Raw genomic sequence first — 27,230 nt, 5'->3', positions numbered from 1 at the left:
TAAGGCAGGTGATGGAAAGATACAGGGAGATGCAAGTAGAGTTGCACATGGTGTTCATAGACCTGGAAAAAGCATATGATAGAGTGCCCAGACAAGAGGTGTAGAGATGCATGAGGGAGAAGGGTGCATCAGAAAAGTATGTAAGGCTTGTGAAGGAAATGTACGAGGGAGCGGTGACTCAGGTTAAGACTTGACTGTGGGTATGACTTAGGGGTTCTCTGTAGAAGTGGACTGCACTAGGGATCAGCTCTCAGCCCATATCTGTTTGATCTGGTAATGGATGTGTTGGTGAAAGAAGTGAAGAGTAGAGCACCATGGAGTATGCTGTTCGCATATGATATCGTACTGTGCGAACCATCGCAAGGAAAGGTAGAGAAGAAATTGGAGGAATGGGGGAAAGCGTTGGAAGAGAGAGAGGCATGAGGATAAGTAGAACAAAGACAGAATATATGGTATTGAATGGAGAAGATTTGAGTTCTATAAAACTGCAGGAGGAAAAGCTACCATCAGTTTCGAAATTTAAGTATCTGGGATTGAACGTTGAGAGGGATGGAGGATTGAGTGCAGAAATACAGCACAGAGTGCAATGTGGATGGTTGAACTGGAGAAAGATGAGTGGGGTGGCTGTGTGACAAGAAAGTAAATTGTAGAATAAAGGGAAGAGTGTATAAAACTATGGTTAGACCCTCATTGATGTACGGTGCTGAGACATGGGCGATTACAAGGGCCCAGGAGAAGAAGATGGAAGTGGGGGAGATGAGGATGCTAAGATGGATGTGTGGTGTGACGAGGAAGGACAGGTTAAGAAATGACTACACCAGAGGTACGGTTAAGGTGGGGCCTCTGAGTAAAAAAATGCAGGAATCTAGGATGAGGTGGCTTGGACATGTGGAATGAAGACGTGAGGAGTATGTGGGGTAAAGGTGTGAAAAGTTGGAGGTGATAGGGAAGAGGAAGAGGGGGAGACCTAAGCTGAGATGAAAGGACAAGGTGGCAGAGGATTTAAAAGAGAGAGGATGGAGGAGAGAGGAAGCCTAGAATAGGGAGGAATGGAGGAAAAGAATTAAGGACGGAAATGCCGACCCCATATAAACGTGGGAAGAAGGCGAAGATAAAGAAGATGATGAATTTTTATTAGACCTCGAATCCGCAAGCTGTTTCTAGACATTGCATTTGAAGAATCGATGAGCCAAACTGAAAGAGGCTCCTGGATTGACTTTAAAAATGTAGTACGCAATTTTTTTGGGGAAAAATAAACACCTAGATTATAGGCGATTGTGAATGGCATGCTAAAGAAGTTTAGAAAACTAGACTGCAATAAGAGTGTTACGGTACACTTCTTGTACTCTCATCGCAACTCTTTCCCAGAAAATTTAAGTAGTTTAAGTGAAGATCAAGGGGAAAGATTCCATCAAGATATATTTTTTATTATACTAGGCGGTCCCAGCCAAAAAAGAAACGAAGAGATATATACCGTGGGGAATGGAATGTCAATATGATGGCCGATTATTGCTGGGCGATAAATAGGAGGAGCAGCCTGAGGAAATCAAAAAGGCGCAAGTTTAATCCAGCTTGCGGTCATCTATGCCTGATAGGAGGGGCGTAGACTTTGATAACTCTGTTCTTTTTATTGGTATTTTACATAAAAATATATTACTTTTAAAATCTGTAAAAATGCAAAACAAACTAGAAGCACCTCCACCAATATTTTCGCTTTAAAAAAAATTCTGACGTGATTGAGCAATTTATAACAACTTTTGAAATTTCCATTAAAAATGTAGTTTAGTTTCTTATCAGGAGTAAAATGCAAAAGAACCTCAGAAAATGTTCCGTGTAATCGAAAGGGCTTACAATGTGTACATAATCCGACTTCGTCAAAGTATTTTATGTGTTCTTCCATCCCTCTTTACAACTACTTCCTGTTTCTCCTATATACATTATCCTATCTATAGTTATTGGACGCCCCTGTTAGGATATGTTGACTGCCAAACATTTTATAATGTTAAGCAATACTGAAGTTACGATTAAAACTTATTGAATTGATACCTGTCCTCCTGAAGAAGGGGGAATACTGAGTTCCATATACCCATGAGGAATATACGTTTGGCTGTAGCTGAATCTCGGCTTCTTGAGAAACTGCTGACGAAGTGTGGAGTGAGCACCATCACAACCAACGATTAAATCAGCTGATTTGCACACCTCTTCCCCATTAGGTCTGAAACGTTCAACAGAAGTGTCAATATAATGCCGATAATATCTCTACATTATACATTTAAATAAAAAATTGAATTTTTTAACTTCATAAGTTAAAACTTCAATTGTTAACTTCATTCAGTTACTTTCATAATAGATGAGATACACAGAAGCAGGCCATTAAGAGTGGATGCAGGTGTATCAGGTAATCAAAAAAGTTTGTGTGGTTTTTCAAGGTTAATAGTTTGACAAAAATTATAAAATAAAAAAAAAATATATTTTAATGAAAGTACAATTGATTATGAAATTAGTGCGTGAAATTATGGGGGGGGGGGAATTCCAATTGAACGGAACTAAATTGAAGCGACGGTAATAGAACAGAATAATTTGTCCTTTTACACTCAGTGAACACTGAATTATGACCACCTACATAATACTGTGTTAGGCCATCGTTCATACGGATTAGAATCCTGCAATGGGTTGGGTACTAACAGAAAACCCGCGGTTACCCGGAAGCAAGTCGGGTTGCGGATCAGGTCTCAGATAATTTTGTGGTTCGTGGGTATTGCGGTTTCAGTTTTTGAATGTAAGTAATTTATGACAATAATTTCTTTCAAAAATTTAATATATTACCTATATATTTTTTCAGTAGATTTTTCCATTTATTTGGTTTTTTTTTTTTTTTTTTAGTTTTTATGTATTATGTACAATAAAAATCAATATTGTTGACCCAGTAATTTATTACATTAATATTGATACATAAAAATATTAAGACAAATTTTTTTCCATACATTCTCTGGAAAAAAAAAATAATGATTGCCTCATTTCCATTTGCCCGATTTTAATGAAATTTGTTTTTAACAAACCCAAATACAAAATTTTATGAAAATCCGTCCACTGGGAACCAATTCCAGAAAATGATGAACGTTCGCACTCCAGTGTGGAGGTGGGCCGTTCTGTTGAAAAATGATGAATGGCTAAAAGTCTTTGAAAGATTTCCTGTTAGATGGATGGACCGTGATGGACCAATCGCCAGGCATCCACGCTCCACTAACATTACACCCTTAGGCTTCTTCCTGAAGTACCTCAAGGATTTTGTGTACAGACCATTCGTTACTAACACTGAACTTTTCGCGCAAGAATAACCGAGGCAAACAAAACTGTGAATGTTGATATGCCCGGCCCGTACTTGGCAAGAAGTGGAATTTTGCCCTGATGTTCTAAGTGCCACTAAGGGTTGAGGAATATGTTGAGGGATACTGAATGGCACATTGAAGAATATACACTTTTGGAATTTCATAATAATTTGGATAACACCACATTGCTTTACATCTTTTGGTTGTGACATAATTAAATTTTAAAATAGAAACAGGAATTTATGGACACCCTATATAAGCGAATGCGCTTAAAAAGAAATACAGAAAAATTGAATAATACGAAAAACGGTTATTTTCAAAAGTCACTGTAAAACTATATTTTTTGACGTGTTAGTTTTAAACTCGGTAGGGGTGCCTACATACCTATGCGGCTCGCAGTTGGACACCAATGATTTAAAGAACGTGAAAAATAGTTATTACAATGGCATAATCAAAGGGAGAGAGAGAGAGAGAGAGAGAGAGAGAGAGAGAGAGAGAGAGAGAGAGAGAGAGAGAGAGAGAGAGAGAGAGAGAGAGAAATAATATCTATTTTACCCATTGATACTAAAAATATATATTAATAGTAATCTTTAAAATTAATAGATTTCTTTAAAAATTTATTTAAAAATAAAAATATAAATTTCACAATGAAACTTGAACATTTCTTACTAAAGTACAATGTGTTAGATAAAGAGATCCAACGAATGAGATATACTGTGACGCGTGCAAACGCTGCATTTTGATTCGCCATGAGCTGAACGCTAGAACTGGTTGTTCTATGAACCGTGAGTCTGAAGTCTGATTTAGTTACTGTACAGTCGATGTGGAGTGATCACCCACCATTAGAATTATGGAATCCAAATTTTTATGTCCGAACTTGGTTGCGGTCTCATCGTTCTGCTGTTAGTTAGTTAGTTAGTTAGTTATTTTGGTTTTTAGGAGCATTAGCAACTAAGGCCATATTGCTCCGGGAATATGCAGTGGTCATTCCCTGACCTTTCCGCATCCTCCGTATTTGGTGGTGACGGGCTCGAACCCCGGTCTAATCAAGAAGCGTGTGCTACGCACTGCTGCACCTTCCCACCTGGCTACGGAGGCGCCTCGTTCTGCTGTTGACCAACAAACAAAAAAGGGCAGTCACACAAGAATACGTAATCGATCCTGTATGGGAATTTCTATGATTCTTCTGAACAGCATTTTCTATATTATTTTGGAGTTTTTGTTTTCGTTTTTTCCTTTTCTGTTTTTTTTTTTTTGTCTTTGTTTTTTACTTTTGAAATTTTTATTTAATATTTATAAATAAATAAATACTGAACAAATATTTTAATCTTTGACTTATTTATTTTTGCAAATGAAAAAAGCGTATGTAACTATTTGTAGTTAATCAACGAGCGTTCCGGTACTATTTTTTTTTGCAATACAGCTCTGTATATATCGCAACTAATGAGGCTACCTCATTATCGACGTTGCAGCAGTCAACATTCCATCTAATGGGAAAGGGATGCTGAAATTACATTGACACTTCCTAGTTCAGGAATTAAGGGCTGATACACTTGGTATATAAAATAAGTGTGCGTGTGTGGGCGCCCGCGCGTGAGAGAGAGAGAGAGAGAGAGAGAGAGAGAGAGAGAGAGAGAGAGAGAGAGATCTGCTGTAAACCTTCGCTATATATGATGCAGTAATGATTTGAATCTGTAAATTATTATGTCACTCCAACAGTGGGAAGATTTATCTTTATTTTAACTCTTAATGTTACTTCTTACCCTTTGAAGATCATGGTACCTCTCTCCAGATCACAGCTATTTAGTTTGTGCCTAAAGAAGAGTTTCACATTGGGATTCATTTCTGCAGCTGAAAAATAAAAAAAAGGGCACCTAAGAAGCAGAGCGTAGACAAGTTAATATTGTGTGCAGTTTTTTTCCGAAATAAAATACCGTAAGACCGCATTACTGCGTTCCCAACTGTTAAGTTTTAAGTTGCGAGTTGAGAAGAGGGAAAACTTATCTACTCCCAGGATTTTAAAAATTATTCTTTATTTTCTTCAAATATAAAGAATGTTTCATTTTACCTTTTACTGGATTATCTAATGGATAAACTGCTTTTATAACATACGCCCAACCCCAGAAACACTTTTTGGAAAATTTCGTAACTGTAGCCAATATGCAACGTTCTACCGTTAGGCAAAGCCGCCAACTATATGGAAGTCTCTTGATGATGTCGCAGTCAATCGTGCACCCTGTCCATCACTTCGTCATCAGCGTATCCTTTAAGCTTCTCTTTCATAAGTAAAAAAACAAAAAAAAAAAAAAAAAAAAAAAGGAATCGTCATCTCGGGACAAGTCCGAATTATTATATAGAGGATGTGGTACCATCTCCTAATTGAAAGCCGGCAATGATATCACAATCACGGCTGCCGTAGGAGAACGGATGCTATCTTGGAGAAAACAAGTCATCGTTCCATAATGTCATAATGTGACCTTCAGTTGGCTCAAAAACGTGTCTGTATGACTCTCATACAAGAAACGAACCTCAATGATGTCTCTCATATCCCATTAGGTTGTTGGCTATCATCACCCAACATCGCTTCCAACGAAAATGATGTTTCAATCTGTTCGTTGGAGGCGATATTGGATGATACAATCGTATTGTAAGATAAAAAATCTTACAAATATAATATTTTGTGGAAGAGGGAGATTTATTTAAAATAAAACTTATAATAAAGCAATATGGGGGAGCGGAACATTACAAGTTAAGAATATTACTAAGATCACTGGTAAGCAATTAAATTAGACAACGTTTATGAAGGTCAGCGTTAAGCTTGACAAAGGCTAATGGCAAGGAAGGGGTGTACTTCGGTTCCCAGCGCACAGGAGCATCCAAAACAATGGAAACTGGTTGCAACTGTTATTAGTAGAAGGTGTTAACTCTGGAAAACAATGGCGCGGTGGACCATGTGCTGTCGGGACATTTCTTTAATCAGTGACACCTGAAGACACCTGGACAGTAAAATACGGAACAATGCTGGGAATTAGATGGAAGTCTGGCTCTGGCTGTCGGTGATGGCAAGTTTTTAGATCGTGGGAAATTAGTCTGCTAAAGTATAACTATAAGCGGCTGACTTCAAAGGTACTGACAGCCTGAGAAATTTTACAAATTTCTTAAAATAAGAAGTTAGATCGAGCAACAAGGAATCAGCGTGAGAAAGATAAAAATTAGCGAATAAGAAGAGAGTGGAAGTTGATAAAATGAGAAGATTGGATAAACTGAAAACTAGGGCGGAATTTGACTTATGTAGGCGGTACAGAAATTGAGAGGAACGAAAAGTGAGTGAACGGGAAGAGAGGGGACACAGTTGAGATTTTGTCGGAGTTTGTGGATATGGGTTAGTAAAAACACAGAGTTGAGTTTTTTTTAGTGTGTTAGAAAATGTGAAGAGTCATACCCCGAGTTGAGTTATGTGGGTGTTTAGGAAATGAGTTAGTGGGATTCTAAGTTGAGTTTTTTTTTGTTGGTGCTAAGGAAAATGAAATAGTCAGTGGACACAGCAGTCGAGATTTTCGTCGAGATAGGTAAAATGAGTTAGTAACATGGACAGTTGAGGGTTCTGTTGTGGTAGGAAATATGTGTCAGTTAACAGTGGAGTGTTTGGACGTGGTGAGAAAAGAGAAGGGTAGCGCCCTGGGGAAGTTTTCTTCTTGAAAGAGTTCTTAATAGGTGGAGCGGAAAAACGAGGGTAGCACCCTATGAGTTTTTCCTTGTGATGAGTTTTAATAAAGTGGAGTGGAGAAGGAGATATGTGAGATGCCCTATGAGTTTTCCTTGTGATAGGTTTAATAAGGTGGAGAAAGAACGCCAGTCCCAGTGCAGCAAAGAGTTCCTAAAAAAATCATCTGTAGCAAATTCAGGTGTAGCTGATGAAAGAGATCCCCAGAAGGTACCCTGAGAGCCAGGAAAGCTTGGAACCGCCCGGGAAAGCAAAGGAAAGAAAAAGGATAATAGTAAGTACTGTAAGTGAAACAGTATAGTGATTAATTAATGAAAAAAAGGATAGCACTAGAAGTAAATTGATTGATAAATTATCTCTTAAGTAAATTATATATACTAACAGAGTTTAATTAATTCAAAAAGGTTATTGTAAAATGCAAGAGAAACGAAAGATAAGTAATAGATTAAATAGTTGTTCAAATGATTATAATATGTTAGAAGGATAATAAAGTTTATAGTGAGAATCTTGGAATGTTCTAAAGATAGATAATTGAATATAGTAAATGTTATATGAGAATATTTGAATGTTCTAAGGATAGATAATTGAATATAGTGTTTGTATTGATGAAGAATTGTTGATCTAACTGAAAGACTTATAACAAATAGAGACTTTAGGAAAGTTAAGATTAGTCTTCAGTGTATTGTAACAGAATGGCGAGAACACAGATTATAATGATGAAACAGATTATAAAGATTATAATGATGAAACAGATTATAAAGATTATAATGATGAAACAGATTATAAAGATTATAATGATGAAAATAGCATATTGATGGTTAATATAAGAATAATATATGCAAGGTATCCTTGACTTAACCTTGTATGCATATTACATGTTTTTTATTCAATTGTATATTATGTTGTATATATATATGTAAATAAAAATTGTTGTTTGTTAATATGTGCTTTTGTCATTCATGAACCACAGTCTTTCCAAAGGGAATTATACACAATTGAGAAGTTCCCTTGAATCTGGAATTCTCCTAGGAAGTAAAGTCAGATGCGCAAGTGGGGGAAATAAGAATAAGTGGACAAACACATAATAGGGAACAAAACGAAATAAAAACAAAAAGAAATAAATATAATACTAAATATATAAATCATCATCTTTTCATTTCCACCCCCACAGTATGCTAGCTTCGCTAGACGAACAAGAAATCCATCACCGTCCCTCTCATAATGATGAAAAAGGCAACCATAAATTTCGATATGAATCACCATATGTTATGAAAACAACTGAGTGTCTCCAGAGGTGGATTTAACGGCGGGCGCACCGGGCGCGCGCCCTGGGCCCCGACTTCTGAAGGGCCCACGCAAAACCCCAACTTTATACGCAAAACCCCAACTTTATACGCAAAACCCCAACAAATTAGTTGAACTAATATGTTCAACTATTAGTTCAAAACTTTGTGATTATTATTATTATGCTATTATTAACTATATTATACATATATTATATTCAAATTTTATTGGAAATAAAACATTAATAGTACATAATATTTTTTATTTATTTAAAAAAATGGTTAACATGTATTTTTATTTTCCCTGTCTCTCTCTCTTTTTTTTAAGGGGCCCAATATTTTCTTCTGCCCCGGGGGCCTCAACCGACCTTAATCCGCTACTGAGTGTCTCCTGCTTCCCAACCTCCATGCACTCACTTTTCGGCAGTTTCGTTTTTTCGTGCACAAGTCTCTCAACGTTACAAACGATAATATTCAAACAGAGGACAACTGTTGCATAAAAATCCTGCAATTTCGCTGTACAAAGGTCATCTACTCAGCCCCATGATTATCATCCTTCTCTACGGTTGCTGGTTGCGTATTGTGGGATTCATTCATTATTATTATTTATATATAATAATAAATAATAATAATAATTATTATTATTATTAGTTCATTCTCCTAAGAGACATTCGGTTACAACCTTTGACTAAGAGCGTGTTTACATACTAAAGCCTCAGTATGTAAAAACACCACTAGGTCGCGAGAGGGAGACTATAATGCCATTGTATACGGCAATTGCAGGAATGCACTTGGAATACTGTTCAAGTATGTAGAATGCACCTAAAAAAAAAGACACAAAGCTTCTTGAAGGGGTCCAAAGATGGCAATGTGCCTGGTAAGATAGGCAAAAGGACGATGACAAGGAAGACTTCAACTATATAGACGTACAGAACTTGGAAACTAGGCACATTAGAGAAGAGACCTAATTGAGATGTAAAATGAATGATAATGAAATTTTGGACGTTATAAATACTTCCACAACTAGCAGCCATTGAAATTACGGGGGAAAAGGTTTAGACATGACTGCAAGAATTTTTTTTTTTTTGTTTGTTTGTTTAAGTGGGCGAGTGTTGGCTACTGGAATAAGTTGCCTCCATGGATGGTTGAGGCTGACAGCTTGGGGAGGTTCAACAGTTAGTGATAAGTACCTAAGTGTGGAGGTAGTTAAATGAATAGGTAGTTTACATTATTTATGATTATTTATTTTCTATTTATTATTAGGCGCTCATTTGGCGTAAAAACTGCGATTACGATAAATGTTGAAATACATTCAACATTTATTACGAGTTGTATTTTGTGCATCTACTTGCACAACATAAAAGATTTGTTTAATAACCGAATTCACTTTAAAATAAATTGGCGAATGTGAATGTCTTTGTGTCCAAAGCTCTATATCCAAATCAAGAGTAGCGGCTTACGGTTAAATCAGCCAATGGTAAATTCTGTCTAAAAATTCTACATTTTATTTCTGGAAGGGAAAAAAAAGGGGAGGGGGGAGAACAAAATTAATGGTGCTTAGCCACTCACCTGTTAGAAGAAGCTCGTTAAGGAAACGCCTTCCAACAGAATATATACACTAAAATGAAGGGAAAAAAAAAAAAGTTTAATTATTAAGATTTCTTTCAAATAGGATTAATATATTAATATGCATCAGACAAATAGCATTAAGATGACAAAAGTCCTTAATTTTTATCAGCTAACTGGATTACTTTAAAAGATGGGGGGAGAAATGATGCAATGAAACAATCAAGGCCCATTACGAGTGACTTGAATACTCATCCGCCATCTCCCCACAAGACAGCAAAATTTTGCCTACTCTGAGATCATCCCCACCAATACTACAAAAACACCTCTTACAGGCTGCATTTGATCACTTATATCATCAGGCCACGGATTTCCTTGGTATTGCACTAGTCAAAATAAAGAACATTTCTTTGTGGCGAAGTGCCTCCACGATATAAGATCGATACATTAAGTATTAAACCCAGTTCGCTCGAAGCTATGTACAGAAAGAGGCTACGTCCGACATAGATTATAACTAATTAACATATTACCTAAGAGAGAATATAAGTCAACCAACATCTCTACGCAAAACAGCTCTGATACAAATAGACACAATTTCTCCGTCAAGACAAACTAGTAAAAAGTGCGTAGTAAAAAGTGTGACAGCGCTATATATGGTAGGAGATCAAGGATGACGTTACTAAAAAATACTGATGAATAAATTATTTCCAATTATAAAATTATAAATAAACCTTAAAATGAAATAAATTATAATAAAATTAATTCCCAGGATTCGACATCTTATATTAGCCTGTCCTCAGCGATGCATAAAACAACAAGTAGACAGGCCGCCATAGCCTAGTGGTCAGGCGCGCGGGTACATAAGTACACGTGCCTTGAGTGACCGGGGTTCAAGCCCGTGACTACTGAATACGGTGCTGTTTCTTGTATTCTGTCTATCTTGTGAACTCCTCTGACCGTTTGGTCGTCCCGGAGTATAAACAGAAAATTTATTTATTATAAGAAAAGTTAAAAGGCTACCCTATCCGCTAATCCCCATGATTATATTCTTCCATTTAGCGCAGGAGGAGAAAGAGAGGAGGTGTCATCCAATCATTAAATAGCTCTTTTCTTCTTTTTCAACGATGGTTGACTAAAATTTGCATTATATTATATTACGATTGTATTATATTATATGACGATACGACGCAATATAATATAATACAACGAATCTGCATATAATGCATATTCGTTGTATTATGGTTCTGAATGGGATGTTTATGGTCTTGAATGTAGGTGGGTCTGCTTGGAATTGTTATGGAATCTTTTTAGTTGGTGTTCATAAACTCAGAAGATTCCATATCTGAAAATAAAAATACACTTCTGAAAATAATGTCTTCCACTTTATTTTATATTCAAGGTTGGTTTGTATATTCAGCTTAATTCCTTCACTCAACATGTTATATTACAGTGATTTTCACGATTCTCCAAATTACGAAATACTCTATTCAAACTAATAGAGATTGCTCTTTGCGCGTGCTGCGAATGCAATGTTTTTCACTGTAAGGATTCCTCATGTGAAAAAAAAAAAAAAAATTGAGAATTGCTGTTATATCAGCTGCATCAGGAAGCGGAATTCATTTTGTACTACGCCATTGGTAAACAGTTCAGGACTTTGCTTATATCGAATACCCTATATTAATAAATAATGGATATTCTGAAAATCTCATTTTCGTTCCGGCTAGATTTTTTAGCATTTTTGCAAAGAGGTATTCGTATATTTCTTATTTTAATCTATTTTTTGATCCGTTTGCCTGCTGAAAGAAACTTAAAAATCCAGAGAGCAAGGCCCTCTCAACTGTATCCGAGGACGGGATGCATCGCATCAAAGATAACCTCCCGCCGTTTGCATGGCTTTTTCATTTGTAAATGGTTTCCAATATTAAGGCTCCGTTAAAATCTAAATAACCACCATGACGTATTTTTTTACAAGCACTAAGTCATTCTGTGAAAGGCAAACCGGCTACTCGGTGAAAAATGGCGGAACTCCCTCACACTACACAAATAACTCGCATTTCATGGCCTGACTTTATCATCAGGTTCTGAAGGTAGTATCACTGCTATCGCAGTGTTTTTTACTGTTCTTCCTATAGTGCGAAACCACTCTACTGTTTTCCGGATAATATGGTTGTTTCGCCACTTGTCATTCCTTTGGTACGAGTCTCGTCAACGATTGGTGGAATTTTTAAAGGGCCTCTTCAATCAAGGCTGTAGCTACTCGATTTAAGCGGGAGGAATAGGGTTTGTTCCATGAGTTAACGGATAGATGTGCGGAAATTTGCCTTTAGCCAGCGGGCAGTTGGTTTGTGGAATAGACTTCCATCACTTGTTGTTGAATTTGATAGCCTAAACAAATTTAAGGCTCAGCTGGACAGGTATTTCGAACGAACGGAGGGGTAAAATGGGAGTAGTGGTTGTGTTTTGTTTTTTTTTTGGCTGATGCTGCTGAATAAGCTTGCTTTCTTGCATCATATGCCTCTACTAATGCTAATGCTAATGAGTTATTCTGGGTTTTTCAGCTCGCAAAGCATAAAAATCGGCCTTCGAGAATACATTTGTGCAGACATAATTAACAATGGCGCAATGTACAGAATGCGGAAACCATTATTAAAGAATGGCATCATGAAATCACTGCAGAGTTGTGCCGACGTCTGGTAGATTCATTGCCCAGGAGAGTAGGCGACCCTGGCGGAGACCAGCCAGAGAATAATGGGCAGCCTGGCTACCTCCTAGCGGTGTGTGCGGGCAACGTGAGGTCCCACCAGGGGCCCTGCGGCCAAATGCCAGGACACCCAACAGAACCTAACGCAATATGTCATATACAACAGACAACACTTTTCTGGCATTTACAGTAGTTCTGTATTTCTTCACAGCGTACATATGGCGCAGATGTGAGAAATCACAGGTAGCGCCTGACCTTAACACTATGCACACTATGCACACTATGCCCAGGAGAGTAAAAGCTATTATTGAAGTTAAAGGTGGGCCAACAAACTACTAATGCGCCATTTCATAACTGAAATGCATTCCGCTTTGATTTTTGTCATGTTTTTACAGTACTGTAGTGTCGGTAATTATCCACTGTGCAATAAACTGAGAAGCACAATATTCTTATTTGGTACAATATATGCTATTACTGTAAAATGTTATAATAATGCTATAAGGATAATCCTAAATTTTATAAAATTCGTTTTGTATTGCTTCTACGAATTAAAAATTTATGATATCTATGCAGTTTTACATGAATAATATTGAGTTAAGTACAATAAAAATAGCTAGAATACCAAATTTTTGCCATCTTGCAATACTTTTGACCAGGAGTCTAAGTCACTGATGCGCCTAAAACTCCAATAAACACACACACACAAAAAAAAAACACCTTCGAGCATCCTCTTTAGAAGGCAACCGAAATCGTTTCACACTTTCCAATTGATCACAGCAAACTTAATTCCCCATGTGAGATTCTTTTTGTGTGTCTAATTTATTATGGTATGCCGCCACAGGGCATCCTTCGACTCAAGTGTTGGCCGACGATCACACACTTGTGCAGACATAATACACAATGGCGCAATATAATCTAAGTCGCTGATGCGCCTAAATCCAATAACAACAACAAAACTTAGTTTCCTTCTTCATGTGAGATTCTGTTTGTGTCTCTAGTTTCGGCGAATAGGGGAAACCCTGGAGCCCGCCAAAAAATAATAAAATACTTTGACTTTGTGTCTCTAGTTTATTATGGTATGCCGCATCCCTCCAGGGCATCCTACGACTCAAGTACAGACCACAACAGTTTAAAAAATATGTAAAATGTAAAATATTAATAATAATACTTCGAGATCTCCCAAAGGGGTTGAGAACCTGCTGTACTACTGTATAGCAAGTTCTTAACCAGATTGCCTTATATCAATAAGATTCCCTTATATCAATTCTCATTAAGAGAACATCACTGTCGTAACCTTAAACGCATAGCATAAATTTATATGATTCTCGTGTTGGTGATTATTCTTTTATGATATACATGTTCATTGTGTTTTTGTGGATTTTATGAATTATTCATAAAATTTTATTGAAATCTCGGCAAGTGGCGATGAGCTATTCCTAAAAGTGTGCAACATTTTTACTCCAAAAGTTAAAATGTAAAATGTGTAACACTCTTAGATTTTAACTTTTGTACACGACTATATATATGTTGTATATATAATCATGTACAATTAACTGTGTGTGTGTGTGTATATATATATATATATATATATATATATATATACACAACAAAATATTAATTTTATATACAAAGTAGTAATATTACTCTCAAGACTTAAGAAATATAATTTTGTATATAAACCATAACCCTAAATTCTATTTTAATACTTAAAATACATTTTAAAATATTATTTTAAATGGGATTTAAAATATTATTTTAAAAAGTCACTTGTTTAGGACTCGAATCTCGTTTATGAGTGGACATAATCTTTTTAACGCATGAGTCCCATTAACAGCGTTGAGATCACAAAAGTTCAGTAACTTACGTAAAACACTAATAGTAAAACTTCAAAATAAAAATTTCTGTAACTTCCCCTCACCATCCGTTATGAAAAATGTGAATTCTTGTAAAGTTACCTGTTCTTTCTTTCCATACGATATCGATCGTCGACTTCCATCCACATTATGGATAAGACGAGCGTACATCGGAATTGCGTGATTTCTGATTACATCTTCTTCCAAACCCACAGCTCTCAGTGCGGAACGGCCCCTCAATGACAGAGCAAGGTTTATGCTACGCCCTGTGACATGCTGTACTCTGCGAATGTCTGGAAAAATATGAAATAAGAAGGTCAATACACTTCTAGGGCCATCATCAAGAGAAAGATATAATGCTATTACTGCCGATTGTGTGCTGCATATTAAATTGATGATCACTGTCAGTGTCTTTCCATGCATGCATGCAAGAACAACAGGCTTTGTGTGTCTGCAGGGTACTTCGAACTATCCACAAGCCTAAACTCTAGAAATAACAGAGATCAGATTTCGCTCAAGTCTAATGGTGTCCATATCGACAGAGACTAGTGTATAACGTTGACTGTTTTGTAATATCAGGTTGATTCCTGCTAGCACCCCACCCAAGCCTCGTTTCTATTTCAATTAAATTTCTCATTGGTAAAGTTAAAAAAACTAAGAATATAAGCTTTTGTTGCAGATAAAATTTTGTAAATAAGAGTTTGTAAATAAATATTTCAGCAAGTGAGGCTCGCATGTACTGCAATGTAATCCCTTATGCATGTGGTACCTAAGTCCACATCGGAGCTCCTCAAGGTCTAGCGGAAGAGTCCCCGCTGGACCTTCAAATCCCCGTCAGGACTTGAAGAGCCGCAGTGCTTGTTGTGTTGCTTGCCTTGGAGATCGTGAGGAGAATGTTTCTTTGGGTTGTCTCTAGTAGTTGTCTGTTGACCGCGGTTCCGGCCTTTAAGAACATAGGTTATGACTGGTGTAAAAAGCGTTTGGTAGTAGAGGGATAGGGTTCTTCTGTTGAGCCCCCAGTCCCTGCGTGTCACTCTTGCAATTATAGCCGTATCTTCTTATTTTCTGTTTTAAGTTAGGTGATATGGGGCGTCAAAGATAAGTTGCTGTCCAGTATTATACACAAGTATTTGAGTTGTTTAGACAGTTTGATTGTGGTTCCCGCAACTTTGATCTGTGGAGGCCTCCTCAGGCCTAGGGTACCTTTAAGTAAGATGGAGTTAGTTTTCTCCGGCGCAATCCTAAGAGTATGAGTGTTTGCCCAATCTTGAACAGTCTGAAGTGCCCGGTTAGCTTTGGTCTCCAGGCAGGCTCTTGAGTCGGCTGCAGTCGTCAGGATTAGATCGTCTGAGAAGGCCTGGGCATCGACATCACCCAGATCCTTGGAGAGGAAATCGTCGAAAACAATGTTCCACAAGAGCGGCCCCAGAACAGAACCCTGGGGGCAACAGAACAGAACAGAACCCTGCGGAGCGTTCTACAGGTGCTGGCATATGGAACGACAATCTGGACTTTTCTATTTTGTAGGTATGATTCCGCAGTGAAAAAGAGAAAGGTTGCTATTAAAATGGAATATTCTTGACAGGGCCGGCGCTTGGGGTGCGCAAGTGAGGCACATGCCATAGGCGCTGATAGATGCGCTACTGCATATATATGTGTGTGTGTTTCTCCCAATGGTGGTGGTGGCGGAGAACGTAGGGTTCCACTAGGGTCCCTGCGGCCAAGCAGCCAGAGACACAACAACTGTTGTGCTCTGGCTGCTTGACCGCAGGCCCATTTTGCTTTTTTCTGGCTTTTGCAGTAGTTCTGCATTCCATCACAGAGTACATACGGTGGAGATGTAGGAAACCACCAGTGGCGTCTGACCCTAAATACTATGCCACTATGTTAAGAAACGATATGAATTAAGCACTGTTACAAGGTTTTTGCCTCAGGTGCGACAAACGCTAGCGCCGTGATGTCCGATATGCTAACTTCATTTGATAACCTTATATGCAACAACTGTGCTGCCATAATTGGGGCGCATTATAGCCTTAGTAGCTAATGCGCCAATAAAACCAAAACCAAACCAAAACCAAAGCCATAATTGGAAGTACACTTGTTGCGTATAAGGTTAAAGTAAGTTTAGAGTTATGTAGAGAGGAAGCAAAACGTTTGATAAAACCAATTTTCATAAGTTTGTTTAATTAGATTTTGTGTATGCTTCTTAAAGGATCCACGGCTAGGGAAGGTAATGCCTATATCTCTATATATAGTTATTACCTACTGTATATCTGTATATATAAGAATGTTTAAGAACGTACTTAACACATTAAGAAATGCATTGTTTACCGTCTCGGAGTTCGTACAAGTCCACTTGAATTCCCTTGCTTCCTAGGAGGCAGGCGCACAAGGGTCCGACCTAGACAGTAAAGTAAACAAAAACGATTTCACAATATTATATAAGCAGAGGAAACACAAACTATGTCATATTAAATAAGCTTTCCTTACTTTCATACTTTTGACACGAAATGATTCATCTCTCACCCACCATTGTAACACTCCGTACGAGGCACGAGCGACGCGGCACCGTATGTAAAAGCTACCAATGTAGAAGGGACGAGCATCCACCCCACAAAAAAAATTTCTAGATGCCCCACAGAATCAGGTCATGATTCAGACCAACGTACAACTGTGCAAACCTCGAAAATTGTAAGAAGTTACACATTAGCATTCTAAAAATCTACTCCCGCCCCTAGCGGTAAATATCCTTCAACTGCAGCCGCTAACGAGAATCGAATCCAAACCATTTGCATTCAGTGTGAGAGGGCAGCGATACTCTCACTGAGCTACTAGCGAGACATGTGTTTTTGTAATGGGCGGACCTGGAACGTCAGTTCATCTCCGCCTCGTATCTCTGTGAAGAACAGTAACACTGTAAAAGGGCCGGTGTTTGCGAAATTTAATTGCACTAAACACAGAGGAGTAAAGCCACAGTTTGATCGTCTTTGAAACACCAATGACGTTGATCGCCGTTTGAAGAAGTCTGGGTTAAATTCTGACCAATTGCTAGAGGAACCTCTTCAACCGAAAAAGGGAGTAAACTTTTTTTCCGTGAGTTATTTCGGATTTCTCAGCCCACACGACATGAAAATCGGTTCGCGAGCACACACACACACACACACACACACACACACACACACACACACACACACACACACACACACACACACACACACACACAGTAAACAGCACACCGACACTGAAATAATGATTCGACGTTAGGCGATTTTGTGCAAACCGCTTCTCTTATTAGTTATTATTAGCCACATGGTACAAGGAAGCCTGAGGTTTATGCTGCACCAGCCAAAAAAAAAAAAAAAAAATTCCCGAGTTACCCTGAGAGAGAGAGAGAGAGAGAGAGAGAAGTAGAAAGGAATCACCAAGAAAGAGAAGAATGATGATATCCAGCTCAGGACCCTGGGTTTGCCAAGCCCATACTCACCAGATGTGAGCCCCCGGGGGTTAATAACAAAATGATAGTAGAAATCGTTAACCACCCAAATAATGCCACATCAACCACCGCAGATCCACTATGCCACCCGGTCAAGATCCACCGCTACAAATCTAGTCAGTACCACTACCTAGATCCTCGAGGCATTTGAGCACGGTTCGGAAATCACCGTTACTTATATCGACGTCCAGGCAGCATTTGATTCTGTATCCGTTCACGCGTTGGAAAGGCTATTACGTGAGTATTACCTAATTGGCGGGCAAACATAGAATAGGCGATCTCAGTCTTCGTTTTCACCACGAAGACAGCGAGGGTCATCCACGATGTTCATAAAAGCAAGTTTGTGATTTATGGATCCATGGCCTGTAATCAGGAAAGTGGTGAATAAACCTGGGTTGCACCATGCTGGAGCTTTAGGGTAAATCCAGGCTATGTGAGGTAAGAATTTTTTAGTGATGGAGACTTTAGGGATAGTTTTCCATAGGGAGTCCCTTTGAGAGCCGGTATTGCACGCCTTTGCGAATTACCTGCAGGGTCCAGAGGAGAACTCCCGCCAAGACTTGGCGTGCTGGGTTGCTTATCGTGCAGCAGGCACGGGTGATAGTGAGAAGGATATTACGCTAAATGGAGGTGAGCTTCATTTGGTTATGAACAATGAGTGCACGATGATACCAGATACCTGCACAGTAGGTTATAGTGAGAATAAATACAACTTTGTATAGCATCTTCAGAGAAAGCGTGGTACTGGTTTTCCTCATTGATCAGAAGATGTTCATTTCCTTGAGGCAAGGTATGTATCTTTTTTATGAGCAACGTTCGCAGGTGCTCGTAACAAAGTGAGCAGCGATTGTGACCCCAGTCAGACCTGCTGATCCTCGCTATCACTGCGGTGTAGTTCCTGACTGCGATGAAGGTAGTCTAGGTGTGGGTAAAACGTGAGCTTGGGGTCAAGAATTACCCCACTGTGCTTCCTCTCAGTTGCCAGTTTGATGGCTCTACCAGCAATTTTAATCTATGGCGGCAATGAAAGTTCTTCAAACGGAAAAATCCAATTCAAGGAAATAAAAAAGATATTCATGACATCAAGTCCAGTGCCATGAATAAAATTGCAGAGAGCAGGTAGCTGCAGAAGACATCATCACATACACGAATTAATGAGGACATCTTTAACCCAGAATTCATCCGTCAGCCAGTGAAACTCTTTCCTGTTCACAGCCATATCTAGATAAAACTTGTTCACGCGTGCCAATGTTCTTTTGAAGAAGGAGTTCCTGGTCATCTATAATCTAGAGTTACCGATGTGGAATGTAGTCTTCAGTCTAGTAGCCACCGCTGGGGCGTGAAGATCAATATAGCATGGCAGATCCGACAGGTAGGTTGAATTGGTGAATATATGGTACAACAGTTTTAGATCGAGAACAGTTCGCCGAGTTTCCAAAGATTGAAGCTTGAAGTAGGAATAAAGATTTGGGTAAAAGATTCTGTGGTAAAACATGGGATTGCATCTGGAAAGATAGTGAATGAATTTCATCTGCAGCGATTCTATTTGATGTATCAAGTATGGATAATGTGGATTCCATACAGGAGAAGCAAACTCCAATATAGAGACTACAGTTCTTTTGAATAGGAGCACAGATCTTGAAATCTGTACGTCTGCCGTTTAATGAAGCAAATATACTAAGAAATACTAATGAATATACTAATGAAACCAAAATTAAAAAATTACAATATACTAATGAAGCCACAATTACTAAGAACCATTTAATCAAAAACAGCTAAGCTTTTTTAAAAGCATTCTTCCTTTCCAAGTTTATAAGAAATATATATATATATATATATATATATATGACCTTTCTTCAGTGCTTGCGAGAGAGATAAATAAGAATCGAATTACTGTAAAAGGTTTTGTAACTGATATAACGAATATAATTTTTGCACCTGTATTGAAGATATAAACATTTGGAATTGGGTACGGGACACAAGGAATTAGATTTTAAAAATTCAGTAGATAATTCTATAGCTTTTAATGAATTAAATCTCATCAGAACTAGAATGAAAATAGTCAGTGATTTCAATGAACAATGCCCATTGAAATCCGTATAGTTTATAACGATTTTAATTAAGCATACAGTGCTGTTTAATGAACAACACTATTCCGCAGCGTTCGTTAAAATCACTGATTATTCTGTTACTTTGAAAAATTGTTATATACGCTGTTTAAACATAAATTCAGTTATTATCACTAATTTTGAAATTCGCAACAAATTTTCATGAATCAATCATAATGAATAATTCATCTTAAGAACCGATACCTATTTTAATAATTGTACTAGACTGCATTATTAAAAATAGTCACACAGGATTCACTAGTGAGTTTCAAAAATAGCATATTAAAGGTCAAGATTTCGAAGTATTATAACACTTCGATTCTATTTTTTTTTTCTTCCACAGATTTTTTAAGCAAAAGATGCAGTGTCCTTTTAACAGCCAACTACATGTCCTTTTAACAGCCAACTATAGGACCATTTAACTCTATAATTTGGTTCTGTAATTTCTAGAAAATGAAAAAATGCAAAATTTGAATTTTGTCTCATTACTTTTATATGAAATTTTTCCTTTTGAATAGGTTTCGTTTTTTTTTTTTATTTTTTGGTTCGAAAACGAAAGCAAACTATATAAACTGAGGGAACAGAAGCTATATAAACTGTGAGAACGCAAGTCATGTATATTTACTTACCAAACCGCCACCAACTACGGTGATATGCAAATTAACCTTTTCCATTCTATAAACACAGCCTCTACAGGCACACCTCAAGTACTGCCTTGACGTCCTTCCTTTTGGAAATCAACAGGTTTCATCACGTGAGTGCTACATGAGTAAATAAGAAATGCGATACTGTTAAGACTAGTACAAATAAGATACGAAAGTAACATAACAACAGGTTTTTTTTTTTTTTTTTTTTTAAATTCTTGTACAATAAAGCACCTTCTAAAACCAAATCACAAAGGCTGAACAATATTTAAGATATTTAAAAACATGGTCCTGTTAAAAGTACTACCATTTATTCAATGTGCACAGCAAGAATTAAAAATTGGGCAATTTTTCAAGGCGTCATACCTTAATTTTTTCCGTTTGTTATTCGTTCACAATCGTTATCACTCCCTTTTATAATAAAAATAACTGACAGAAACATGAGTTTCTGTCAGTTGTTTATATTATACTGTACCTATAAAATGCATGAGAGCTTAATTTATAAATTAATTATTGAAGAATTAATGTAAAGAATGGCGCTAATTAAGCTTAGTGAGTAGTGAGATTTAATTCGCACAAGGGGTTATATTTAATAAGTAAAAATTTCCACACAATGCACCAGGATTCACTAGTATTTATAGATTTCGTGCTGAAACCTATCATCAAGTCCAATCAAGAAAGAATAAAAACTAGAACAATATGTACAGGAAAGAAAATTATCATGGATGCAAATAATAAAAGGTATCCTTCCCCCCCACCCCAACTCAGTTTCAAACAGAAAAATGTCAGTGTTCATTTTGCATTTGTTGTCGGCTTTTTAGGCGCATCAGCAAAGTCATATTGCGACACTTATAATATGTAAATTGCATTTGTTTTGCGATCTGTGTGCTCTTTGCTAGAAGAAAAACCCGAGTTTCCGGGAGTAATATCCATGCTAGTCTTACCTGAGATTGATTAACTCAATCACTTGTGAAAAAGGCCCATAAAAATTCCTCTCGTCATTGACGGGATTTGAACTCTGGTCTTTTCCACTCGCTGTGTGGTTGTTCTTTTTGTAGTAGAGTTTTGGGGGAATCAGCGACTAAGCCCATATTTGCTCCTATATACGTCTATATAAATTGCGTGTATTTTGCGGTCGATTTACTGTTTGCTGGACGAAAAAACAGTTTCCGGGAGAAAAACTATGCTACTTTCGTCTGATAGACTGACTAACTCAGTTACTTATAAAAAAGGCCTATAAAAATTCCTCACATTATGGACGAGAGAGAGAGAGAGAGAGAGAGCAAAGAACGTTAATGAGCTGTTTTCAGGGTTTGTAACGAATTGTTTCATTAATTATAGGCCGCCGTAGCCTAGTGGTCAGGCGCGCGGGTGCATAAGTACACATGCCTTGAGAGACCGGGGTTCAAGCCCGTGACTGCTGAATACGGTGCTGTTTCTTGTATTCTATCTATCTTGTGAACTCTGACCGTTTGGTCGTCCCGGAGTATAAACAGAAAATTTATTTATTTTTAATTCTAGCTATAACAGTGCTGTGTAAGAATCTACTAGTTGTTGTTGTATGGCTTTAGGAGCATTACGGCTAAGGCGATATTGCTCCGTGTATATTGTCTGTAAATTGTATCTTCCGAGGTCGATTTTCTGTTTGCTTGCCGAAAAACCCGAGTTTCCGGGGAAAAAAACCCATGCTACCGTCGCCTAACTCAGCCGCATTGTGAAAAAGATCAAGAAAAATGCCCCACGTCATCGACGGGACTGAATTCAGGTTTTTTCCACTCGCTTTGGGGAGGACAGTGACGCTGCCAACCGTGCAACCCACGAGGGCGAATCTACTAGTGGCACGTCTTTAATGTTCTTTAAATCTAGTGTCAGAGATTGTCTTCGTGGCCATATTTCCCTTTCCCACCGCACAGAGAGAAAGACATTTTTGTGTAACCAAGTTATTTGCCGAGTAGCAGAAAAATAACTTTAAATTCCCCAACACACTAGCCAATCGTTATCCTTATACTGTAAATTTTTCCAAAAGTTGATTAACATTTTCGTAATTTCCTTTTCGGTGCGCTGAATGGGCCACATGAGTGAATGCATACTTGTTTCTATCATTCAGAACTTTGAGGCTTTGCTTCGACGAGTCCATAAATAATTGCATTGCTTTTTGGCAGAAAATTCCAAAATGATCATAACTGCAGAAATGTTGTTGCAATATATCATTATGCTTTCTTCGGGAAAAATAAGGAGGCAATTCTTTTTCACGATTCTATATCATGTAAAGACTGGGATTCTTGGAATTCAGTCTTGACCTTGGAAGCTCTGCAGACCCTATGGATAGATTTAAACCTCTCATGAGATCAAGTTCACTTTAAACAGCTCTAGTCCAGAGTTCTGAATAGTTGAAGTCGATGGGGTACGGGCGTAACAGCTGAAGTAATGTTGAAGTACACAATGCCCTGCTTGTTCTTTGCATTATAACCTGCTCCAAACAACACTACCAGTCACGGAACAAAAATACCAATCACGAATGTGATCTCGAGTTTCCCCTCTATAGACTTCTTTACTTATGTAAACACTAGAAGAAAGGAGATGAATCAAATTGGTCTACTTGATATCAATGATCCGACTGTTGATCATCCTTCTCAGGTTGCTGAAAAGCTGAATGGGTATTCTGTATCTACATTAAACATGAGGAACTCTTTAGGGAAGGGGATACCGGGAGCTTATCAAACTCTAACAGAAAGCTAAATGATTTTTAATAACTGAGATGAAAGTGGAAGAGAAAGGCATACCATAAGAAAGGCATGTGAGGTGGATGGGATCTATCCAATTATATTAAGTGAGATAGCGAAATAAGTAGGCAAACCCCTTAGCCATAATTATGAGAGTAAGTTGGATTCAGGGAAGATTGCTGCGGATTAGAGATGTGCAAATGTATCCCAAATTCACAAAGGGGAAATGAGAGGGTGATACGAGTAATTACAGACCTGTTCGTTTAAGTCCTATTTTTGGGAAAATAATGGAGTCACTGGTTAAAGAAGTAATGGAGAATCATCAATTATTCTTCTGACACAACATGGGTTTGTTAAGGGGTATCTTATCTGACCAATTTAATTGGATACTACAATGTGGTCACAAAGGAACTGAATGCAAAAAATAATTTTTACATCATATACTTGGATTTTGAGAAAGCTTTTGATACTATTCTTCATAAAACTGCTGCTCAGATTGGAGCAGTGTGGCATAAACGGCAAGTTTCTGCTAGGGATAAAGGGATAGTCCAGTGGAGGAAAAAGACAGAGAGTGGTAATCAATGGATGCTGCTCTTCGTGCACTAATTTTAATAGTGGGGTCCTACAGAGTTCGGTGTTGAGCCCATTGTTTTCGATATTTATCAGTGATACTGATGAAGGAATATCAGGCATGAAGTCCAAGTTTTCAGATGATAGAAAGGTTGGCAGGGTGGTTAATGACAGTATGATACTGCAACAGGATCTAGAAAAGTTAGGCAGATGAGCTGAGAAATGGCAGCTGAATGGATATTATTGCATATGGGCAGCAATGACTCCAGAACTACATACGAATTGTGAGGTACTACACTTAGCATAGTGGAAAATGAAAATGACTTGGGAATAATTTTGCAATGAGACTGCCAGAAGCCACGGGATTTTTTCAATGATATTTCAATGTTTTTTTCAATAAAGGATATAGAGCTGGTGGAAAGAGTACAGAGAAGTGAACGATATTGGTGAGAGGACCAAATCTGATTAGTGATTGGTGATCTGATTAGTGTTTAAAGCTTTGAATGGATTGAGCACGTGCAATCATGATAGAATTCTTTCTTTTGCTCTCACACATGAGGGCAAACAAATTCAAATTGTGGAAAGACGGTTGTAGAACAGATGTACGGATGTTTGCCGTTGGCCAGCGGGTGGTTGATTGCTGGATCAAATTTCCATCTGTTTTTATGGAAGTTGATGGCTTAAATTCAAGGAAAGACAAAGTATTGGAGGGAATGGACAGGTGAAATGCAATTTTTTTTTTTTTTTTTGTTTGGTGATGCTGCATAATATTACTTTCTTGACACTGCTAATTCTATGCTAATGCTATACCATGGTAATGGCAAGTGTCATGTGTTATGGCTTTCTTTTTGACACATTTCCACAATTGCAATACCTTCGCTCAAGTACAACACACTTTGTGAAGGTCCAACTTTATCTTGGCTACTTATTTTAATTTCAAAATATACATTTTTCAGAAATTATGTTATATCTTGCCTTTGTTTTGCCATAAACTACAGTGCTCGAAAAAATTAAGAGAATATAGAAAATATTGTACACTGGTGTACAAATTTAAGGACTAGTCAGGTTTTTACCTGTTCCTTCTCATAGGAGTGGCCTGGATATGGGAAAAGCATACCAAAGGAACCTCGTGAGGTACAGAAATGATGAAGGAAACAACACAGACACAACGGAAACAAAACGGTGCAGAGGGACTTTATTCAAAAATGGCAACATAGCACTGGCTGCCATGATACAGATGCATCACTGCCAAAGATGGAACAAAGGGAAGAGGTGATCCTCAGTAGGAGACATGGCCACCCCTAATGTCGATGCAGGCTTTGCACCGCCTGTCCATACTTAGAACAATGTTGTTGATAAGTTCTTGCGGTAACATCGTCCATTCCTCTATCAGCGCCATCTTCATCTGAACATTTTCTGGTGGGTGTGGACATGCCGCTAAGCGTCTCCCTAGAGCGTCCCATGTGTTCAATAGGATTTAGATCGATGGAACGGGAAGGCAAATCCATACGAACAATGTCCTCACTTTCCAAAAACATATCAACAGCTGCAGTGCGATGGGGTGTGGCGTTATCATCCATAAACATGAATCTCTCAGGGTAACTCGGGATTTTTTTTTTTTTTTTTTTTTGGCTGGTGCAGCATAAGCCCCAGGCTTCCTTGCCCATATAGCTAATAATAATAATAATAATAATAATAATAATAACTCGCCTCCCAAGACGAGACCACATCGACCGCCATATCGACCCCTTTCAGTGATGATTGCAGGGTGATATCCTGTCCCAACCTCTCGCCAGATTAGCTGATGTCCAGAACCGCTGCTGAGACTGAATCTACTCTCATCAGTAAATAGTACCTTAAGTAAAGATTTTGTGGTTGTAACCTTTAGAAATAGTGTTGGTCCTTAAGTTTCGCACACCAGTGTATAACCATGGTATAGCTTGCGATGAAGCAGAACAAAATTCGGGATGGTGGTTGATAAAATAAAGATGAAATGAGATTGCAAGACACTGTACAGGATTATGGGGCATTTATCGGCATTGTATAAGAATTACCAAAAAGGTCAGATTACAGAAATCGATACAAGATGCTCGAAAAATATGGTCATATAATATCAGAACTGATAAACATACCTGAGAGCGGTGAACTGTGCTCAATATAAGGGTCTATACAATTTTGTGGCAACAAATTCCCGTCTTCTCCCAGCGCAGTTCTCAGCTCACGAAATGACTGAGCAATTGGCTGTCAGTACCCAATGCAACACCCAAAGGCATCCCACATATGTTCGATCGGATTTAAGTCTGCTGATCGTGCTGGCCACGTCATTAGTTGGATATTTTCAATTTCAAGAAGTTCCTCCAACATTTGAGATGTGTGCAACGGCCTTATCATGTGTGAAGAGAAAAGCTGGGCCAACCGCACCCATAAAAGTTGCACATAGAGTTCGAGGATCTGTACTCAGTACCTCGGCACAGATACAGTACCCCTATGAAAAACATGGATGGGTGCACGGTTGATCATTATTTTGACCCACACGAGAAAGCCTCCATGTCTTTCTCTGACGTTGGAGGGATGGTACTGCATTCGTCGTTGTCTCCAGCAGAAATAACGTCTGCAATCCATTTGTAGGCAGAACTGTACCCCATTTGTCAGGGCTCCTAGTCACATGTTCACAGCACCAGTTTCGACAAGCTCTGTGGTGGTTTGGGGTTAATGTGATAAAAAAATAAACTCAAACTATTATATTTGGGCCATCCATAATTTCTTATATATGCCCATATACACTGGTGTTCAAAGAAAGTGCATCGCCTAGGAATTTCACATTTCTAACCCTTTTTCGCAATGGTACGTTACATTAATGACTAGCATCACAAATAGAAATATAAACAAAAGATATTTATTAATAGTTACGGCAAAGCTAAGTAATTTTTGACAGGTGCTCTCAAAGTATTCCAAAATGAGCATTTGCAACCTTTATACAACAGTTTTGGTAAACACGACAGTTATGGCTGAAATGTTATTAGAAGCACTCAATTTGCTTCAGTTTATCATTTTAAATGGAAAACAAAATGAAAAGTTCACAAGGCGCAAACTAATATTTATTTGAACCGTCTCTGGCCCTGATGACAGCAGTATACCATCGAGGCATTGTAAACATCACTTTCTGAAGATAATCAACTGATAGTTCGTGGTTCCAAACACGAATTATTGCTTCCTGAAGTTCACAAAGGGTCTTT

At 38.0% G+C, this 27,230-nt stretch overlaps 1 protein-coding gene across 1 annotated transcript in view; it reads right to left on the bottom strand.

The window, feature by feature from the left end:
• The window catches only part of cn (Kynurenine 3-monooxygenase cn), a 46,450-nt gene extending 25,678 nt beyond the window's left edge, over nt 1–20,772 (bottom strand). Inside the window, exons 1-6 of the mRNA XM_090370055.1 lie at nt 20,687–20,772; nt 16,788–16,857; nt 14,559–14,749; nt 9,906–9,954; nt 5,093–5,180; nt 2,047–2,215 (exon numbers count right to left, since the gene is read on the bottom strand). Of these exons, the coding sequence (XP_090226181.1) occupies nt 2,047–2,215; nt 5,093–5,180; nt 9,906–9,954; nt 14,559–14,749; nt 16,788–16,857; nt 20,687–20,731 (612 nt within the window). The 5' untranslated portion in view covers nt 20,732–20,772. The remainder of the gene's footprint in view (nt 1–2,046; nt 2,216–5,092; nt 5,181–9,905; nt 9,955–14,558; nt 14,750–16,787; nt 16,858–20,686) is intronic.
• Between the last annotated feature and the right edge of the window lie 6,458 nt (nt 20,773–27,230).

This window comes from Mastigoproctus giganteus, chromosome 3 (genome assembly GCF_048544385.1).
Source record: "Mastigoproctus giganteus isolate SK-2022 chromosome 3, ASM4854438v1, whole genome shotgun sequence".
In the NCBI taxonomy this organism is placed as follows: domain Eukaryota; kingdom Metazoa; phylum Arthropoda; class Arachnida; order Uropygi; family Thelyphonidae; genus Mastigoproctus; species Mastigoproctus giganteus.
Note: the sequence above shows the minus strand (reverse complement) of the source record. Positions and strands in the feature narration are given on the sequence as shown.